This window comes from Rhagoletis zephyria, unplaced genomic scaffold, assembly GCF_001687245.7.
Source record: "Rhagoletis zephyria isolate East Lansing unplaced genomic scaffold, Rhagoletis_zephyria_1.1 Rzeph_scaffold_02213, whole genome shotgun sequence".
In the NCBI taxonomy this organism is placed as follows: domain Eukaryota; kingdom Metazoa; phylum Arthropoda; class Insecta; order Diptera; family Tephritidae; genus Rhagoletis; species Rhagoletis zephyria.
This window is the reverse complement of record NW_016159297.1, coordinates 36,690-44,102: the sequence shown is the minus strand read 5'-3', so window position 1 is coordinate 44,102 and position 7,413 is coordinate 36,690. Positions and strand designations below refer to the sequence as shown.

The 7,413-nt window shown below is 39.8% G+C and overlaps 1 protein-coding gene across 1 annotated transcript; it reads right to left on the bottom strand.

Annotated features, from left to right (window-relative positions):
• Nucleotides 1-5,071: 5,071 nt before the first annotated feature.
• On the bottom strand, nt 5,072-6,737 carry LOC108366286 (uncharacterized). The gene is made up of 2 exons (XM_017620626.1): nt 5,235-6,737; nt 5,072-5,157 (listed from the first exon to the last, which is right to left on the bottom strand). The coding sequence occupies exons 1-2, from the start codon at nt 6,735-6,737 to the stop codon at nt 5,149-5,151; spliced, it is 1,512 nt and encodes a 503-aa protein (XP_017476115.1). The 3' UTR covers nt 5,072-5,148.
• Between the last annotated feature and the right edge of the window lie 676 nt (nt 6,738-7,413).

Below are 7,413 nucleotides of genomic sequence, written 5' to 3'. Positions count from 1 at the left end.
CTTACCTCGGGACTGCCCCACGTTGCCACACACTGTTTTTATAGTTTTTCACTAATTTAATCAGAAACTCAAGTTGTCTGATAATAAAATAAATTCTTGGTAATTTTTGCACAGAAAAAGCCGTCAGCACTCTTTGCTTGCTCAGCCGGAAGTGTACATTTCTCCTTCTTGTCCACATTTGTTGCACACACCAGTACAGATAGGGTTCGAACGATACTATCGATATTGAGTAAGTATCGATACTGGGGGTATAAAAATGAGTACTTTAATACTCGATACCTTATTTGGTGATTTTACTAGATACTTTGCACAGTACTCGTAGTATCGAATACTTATTAAAAAACACACTTTTTAAATTTTTTCTTCCATTGGCAACCCAATTTTCTTTGCTTATATGGATTACTATCATTAAAATTTGTCCATCACTTAAAATAAACTAAAATTGCGTGTAATCGGTTGCATAACATAAACCAAATTAGTTAAAGTTTAATAGCCTTATTCATACAAAATAAAGTAGGTTTAAAGAGCTTAATAAAGTGACATTTTCATACATTCTTCAGTTTATATACCTTTTTTATTTTTTATGAATAAGGCCATAAAACTTTACGCAAAGTTCACGAAAAGGCAGAATTTTTAGAAGCTTTTTGGGTATGCAGTTTTGCAACCTATTCAAGTTTAGCCTACTACCATTGACTTTTAATTCAAACTTCCACATTATTATACTAAAATTGAATAGGATACAAAAATGCATGTCCGAAAAGTTTAAAAAATTTCTTAATAAAATTTGAAATTCGTGAAAGTATATATATGTACATATATATATATATATATATATATATACATATATATACATATGTGTATGTATGTATGTGCATTTAACGTTAAAATTACTTCTAACATGAAAGTAAGTTCTGCAATGAAATAAAAATCAAATATGTTAAATTTCCATTGTTTTATTTCAGGAAATAACTAGATATACGATTGAAAAATAAAATAATTTTAGTATCCCAAAAAACGTATTTTAATGAATCCGATACTGCGTAGTATCGTTACTTTTTCCCTGATACTTTTAGAGTACCGATACCATAAGCTCGATGCCAGTATGTTTACTCAGTATCGATACCAACGTCTGAAATTTCGAACCCTAAGTACAGAATGATGTCATGGATAACTAGATTTGAAACTCTCTCATTTTTTCTGAGAGCGCGCCCAGGAACTCGTTTTCGTACTTGGTAGCACTGCCAATCCCTGGGCAGATAAACAGCTGACACGCGAAGTGGCGTGCTACCACTACATGTGTGGAAAATGCATCACATTGAATTCAGTGGATTTCTTCTTCCCGCATTTTTTAATATTACTATAAGACAGTATTTGTAACTAAACGCGATTTAACTGGCAATATAAACACTGAAATATAAAATAAATATGAAGAATATTGCAACTTTGTTCGTTGTGTTTAATCAAAAGTTTCTCCATAAATTTCTCTATAAATGCCCATACATATTTTCGTCACAGTGGCTCTACTGGACATTGTTATAAAAAATACACACTTTGACAGAGCTCTCACGAGAAAAAGAGTTTCATATCTAGTTATCCTCTAAACGCAAAAGGTTTTATTTTTTTTTTTTAGGATTGTAAAAGACACAATTTAGACGGCGTGCTTCTGTCTCGAATGTTCGCAGAGTAATAATTTTTATGTTAACATTCACAATAGAATTATGTGCTGGAGACGAAAGGAATTGAAAGAAGTAGAGGAGTAAGAAAAGGAAAAGAAGTGCGATAGGCAGGGTTGCCACCGAGCAAGACAGTTGCATACGGGAAAACAGCGATAGGAAAGAAAATGCTAACAACTCGGCCAATCTGACAGTTGATCGACCTCGATCAATAACTAGATTTACAATGTGGCTTAACCTGAATTATACACACTTAAGTTGTTTCGGATATCACAAATAAGAATTAACAGTCTTAAGTTACAAGGCCTAAGTCTAGGTTATAGTATTGCTTTACTCCTCGACAGGTCCAGCCTCTACGTTTTGCTTAAGCCATTTCCTCATTCTATTTGCCTCTACCACACCATCGTATGGTAGCTGAGTTAGTTGACAATTCTCTATGTCCCGGATAACGTATCGATCATTCCCGAGAATTTTGTATACCACATATGGTCCCTTATACTTGGGAATTAGTTTTTTGTTAGTCCCAGCGGTGGTGTCAACGTTCCTTATGACTACGAAGTCACCCACATCGTACTTCTTAGCTTCTACGCAATGTTTTAGAAAATATTCCTGGCTATACTCTTGAGCGCTTTGAATTGCTTCAGCGGCATCCCGTCGGATGCTCTGTAAATCCCGTACTTCTTGTCTGCCAAACTTATTATCGAAATATTCCGTAAACTCATCCACTATCTCTCCCTTTTGTTCCACACCAAACAAGAGCATACTGGGGGAATTCTTTGTGGAGCTGTGAACTGAATTATTTATTGCATATTCTACTTGCAAGAGCCTATTCGACCAATCGGCATGATCTATGGGGTCACACAGTTTGCCTAGCATCGTTTTTATTACCCTATTAACCCTTTCAACCTGCCCGTTGGCCTGTGGGGAGGCAACCGCAACCTTCACATGCTCTATATTTCTTCGAAATAGAAACTCTTTAAACTCTAACGATGTAAAGCAAGCACCCCTATCAGATATAATTCGTCTGGGCCTACTATAATAACTGAAGTATCTCTCCATTGCGGCAGTTACTTCCCGAGTGCTCGTTGAGTTCGTCGGGTATAGTTTCACAAACTTAGTAAAACTGTCGATCACGACCAGTATATGCTTTCTCTTAGATTTTAATGATGGTAAGGGACCGAAATGATCTACATGCAAGGTGTCAAACGGTACTGGCCTCTTAGGGATACTATATAAGTGCCTCTCACTCGCTCGAACTGGTTGCGCATACATTATGCATTTAAGGCAATTACCAATAAAAGACTCTACTTTCCGACGCATTTGAGGGAACCAATAATGGCGACTAATTTTTGAACAGCTTTTATCAACAGCTTGGTGTCCGATCTTCTCATGCATCAACCTTATGATATTATCCTCCATCTCACTTGGGATATACAGAACTTTACATCCTTTGCGATTAATCTTAAAAACAAGACCATTTTCTAATTCAAATCCTTCGACAACTCCCTCTTGTAATTGATGTCGTATGTTTTTAATTTTCTCGTCCCTTTCCTGAGCAACTTGGACTTGGAATTCAACCTCATCAACATCTAAGGCCGCGCCGACTTGGCAGCGACTAAGTGCATCTACATGCCCCATGAGAACTCCACTACGGTGTACTATCTTGTAATTATATGCTTCTAACTCAAGAGCCCACCTAGCTATTCGCGCATTAACTTGTTTCCTTTCTAGAGTCATGGCGAGTGAGTTACAGTCAGTAACTATTTTAAATGGGATCCCCTCCAAATATACTTTAAATCTACGTAACGCATAAATTACAGCTAATGTCTCCAACTCAAAGCTGTGGTATCTGGCTTCCGCAGCGGAGGTACTCTTAGAAAAATAAGCTATTGGGTGAAACTTCTCGTCGTGTTGCCGTTGCAACAAAACTGCACCAAAGCCAGAGGTGCTTGCGTCACAATGGAGTTCTGTTTCCTTTGTAGGATTATAGATCGCAAGAACTGGAGATTGCGTTAGCTTGTCTTTAAGTTGCTCAAATGCGGTGATACAGCTTTCGTTGAAATCGAAATCAACACCCTTTTTTAGCAAATTTAACAATGGCCTAGCAATTTTGGAGAAAGACGGCACGAATCGGCGGAAATATGAAAATAAACCTATGCAAGAGTGTAATTCCTTTTGGTTAGATGGCACTGGATATTTCCGTATATCTTTGACGTGAGATTCACTTAAAGTGATTCCGACTGGGGATACAGAGTATCCCAGGTACTCTATCTGAGTATACCCAAACTTGCACTTTGATAAATTTAGTTTTAAACCTCGTCTACTAATACGCTTCAATAATGTCATCAATAAAGTTTTATGCTCTTCGAGAGTTGCAGTGGCAATTAATATATCATCCATGTAGATGATAATTTTCCTTGCGTCCACTAAATCTCTAAATATGTCGTTTATGAAACGCTGAAAAACGGCCGGGGCATTTTTAAGTCCGAACGGCATTTTAAGATATTCATACTGTCCATTCGGTGTCACGAACGCAGTGTATGGAATGGACTCCGGTGACATACTAACTTGGTGGAACCCATTTTTTAGGTCTAAAACAGAAAAAATATTCTTACCCTCGAGATATTCTATACAATCCTCTATGAGTGGCAGAGGGTAGTTATCTCGTACGGTTATTTTATTCAGACCCCTATAATCAACACATAAGCGCTTCTGGCCACTCTTCTTCCTTACAAGTACTATTGCTGAAGCGTAAGGAGAATTACTCGCCCGTATAATCCCATCCCTTTCTAAATTTCTTACAATATCCTGGACTACAGTACGATCGGCAAATGATAAACGTCTAGGCGCACAATAAAACGGCACATCAGTTGTTAAGTGAATCTTCATTTCGTATTCTACTGGCTCTACCCTAAGATCTTTCGGATTTATATACGAATCGAACACTAATCTACTTAATTCGGCACGCTGATTACGATTTAGCGCAAAGTCTATATCCAACTCTTCGTTTTGGCTATCGATTTCAATATTGAATATGTCCGGCAATTCGACGGATACCCGCCCGCTGGGACCAACATTCCCACTCGTACCGATCATGTCCCCGGATTTAATGTTATTAGGTGGCGCATAAGCTTTTAAGAGGCTAAACTTGTTTAAGATTTCGACCAGGTCATTCGACAAGGGAGTGCAAAGAGTGTTCTTATATATCAATAAATTGTCTCTCGTATATTTACGTTTTATTTTAGCTAAGCGTATGTTAAACTGCTTCAAAAAATCTCGTCCAAAAATAACAGGTACTAACATTTCATTTTCTGGCAATATATTTATTTTGATATTTTTTACTTCATTTTTAAATTTCACAGAACAAAGGACTTGACCCAATATTTTTAGTTTTAATCCACCAATGCTGCGGTAAGTATGTTGTGGCTCTCGTAAAATTTGGCAATTATTTGGCACACACGATTGCTTCATAAAGCTAGTTGGACTACCGGTATCAAAAAGGGAAATGAATTTATTAAATTTCGCACTCTCTTGTCGATTGGTCTCAAAAGCAATACTTACAAAATTGAACGATTCCAGCTCGGTGAGGTCGTTTTCGTAAACGGCAGCAACTGGTTGGTCGGCAATCGGCTTCAAAATTTTCCGTGGATTGGTGCATGAATGATGGTCGTGACCCATCTTCCAGCACCGGAAGCAGGACCCATTCGGACGCATCGGATACGGGCAGTTTGGCTTTATGTGGCCCCTCTTGGAGCAGTTAAAGCATAGTGGCTGGCTGTTTCCTCCAGACTCGGCAGTAAGCTTATCAGAGGCTGACGGCTTGACGGGAACGGCAGGTTGCTTTGCGGCAGCGGCAGGCATCATACGTCGAACAGTACCAAAATTTGGCTTGAGGTATTTGGAATAGTAGCGATTCACTAGCCTCTTCAGCTCGTCCAGTGATTGTGCTGGCATAAGTAAATTTATATTGTTTATTTTATTCCCGATCCCATCAAAGATCAAGTCGATGACGTCAGTTTCCTGGACACATCCACGTTTCGCCAGAGCCTGCATAGTCAATATGTAACAGTGCAGTGATTCTTCTTGGGGCTTCCACTTCCTTTCGCTCAACATTCTGTAGACGTCGTGGCGAGTAACTGCACTGTCGAACTCATCTATAACTGCCTTCCTCAAATCATGATAGTTGAGTGCAGATGTCGTCGTTAAAAACACTCTCGCTGTTCCATGTAATGAGCGACGTAAGCTTAACAATTTAAATTGATCGTCCGCATTAACCGTACGCATTATTTCCTCGAAATCGTCGAAGAAGTGTTGAACTGATTGTGCGGTACTATCACCACTAAATTTTGGAACTGCGTGCTCAATGTCTGCGAATGAAGCTCTACAAGCACTTGGTTTGGCAATCGTAGTTTTCAGCTCATTTATTTGACGTTGCAGCTCCAATATTTCGCGCTTCTTCCTTAATTCCGTAATCTGCTGGTCCAAATTATCAGCGGTGTAGTCGTCACCGGCATTCGTAGGGCTGGATGCCGTGTTGTCAGCGCCAGCGGAAGTTTTGTCGCTGGTGTAGCTATTGGAGACGGCAAGGTTTACGGAGGCAGCATTTTCGGCATTGGCGGTAATATCGGCATTGGCAGTAATATCGTCAGCGGCGGGGGTTATAGTGACGGCAGCATTGGTAACGGCAGCATTTTTAGCGCCGGCGGCAAGGCTATAGGCGGCACGACGTTCACGAACGGTATTTTCAGCAACGTTATTTAGGTTAGCGGCAGGGGCGCTAGCGCCGGCGTCACGGCATTCGCCAACGGTATTTTCGGTAACCGTATTTTGAGCATCTCGTACCTGATCATACCGCGTGGCGTCGATTATGATGGCACCGTTGTCTGGAGCTGCTCCCTCATCCAAGTCGGATATGTTGTCGTCGTCCACCTCATTGAGCGCCTCATTTGTGCAGTGTGCGGCGTATAAACGCTTTAATTGCGCCACCGTAGCCGTCGCGGGAAAACCAACACTAGCTGCCATTAGAGCGTCGACTAGAAATTGCTTTGTTAGCCTTTGTGGCATATTCGATTTTATTACTTTTATTTAACTTTATTTAACTAAATGGGTACTTGCACCCACACCTGAAGCTCTAAACGCAAAAGGTTTTATTTTTTTTATTTTAGGATTGTAAAAGACACAATTTAGACGGCGTGCTTCTGTCTCGAATGTTCGCAGAGTAATAATTTTTATGTTAACATTCACAATAGAATTATGTGCTGGAGACGAAAGGAATTGAAAGAAGTAGAGGAGTAAGAAAAGGAAAAGAAGTGCGATAGGCAGGGTTGCCACCGAGCAAGACAGTTGCATACGGGAAAACAGCGATAGGAAAGAAAATGCTAACAATCCATGGCGGAGTCATACTGCCGGCATCTTCCCCTATGCTGCACATTTGTAAAACTTCTTTCAAGGCGAATTTATACAAGGTGGTAGCAAGAATACAACAAACAACAACCACATGTATTTTGTATCAGGGGCAAAATGTCAAATCTCAATTCGCCTCAAAGTTTACATGTATTTTGTGTCATGGCGGTTCAAAATTCGATGATTACCATCGATGTTTACAATTTCTTAAAATCGCTAGGGTTGACTTCGGGAGAGTGCATCCCCGCTTTGACCAATATAACTTTATGGTGGGTGTAGAGGGGGTCGTACCATCACAAAACTGAAAACGGACGGCGGGGAAACTCATAGTTTACGA

Coding starts and splice junctions, on each gene's coding strand:
- LOC108366286 (XM_017620626.1), bottom strand. CDS start 6,737: ATGCCACAAAGGCTAACAAAGCAATTTCTAGTCGACGCTCTAATGGCA.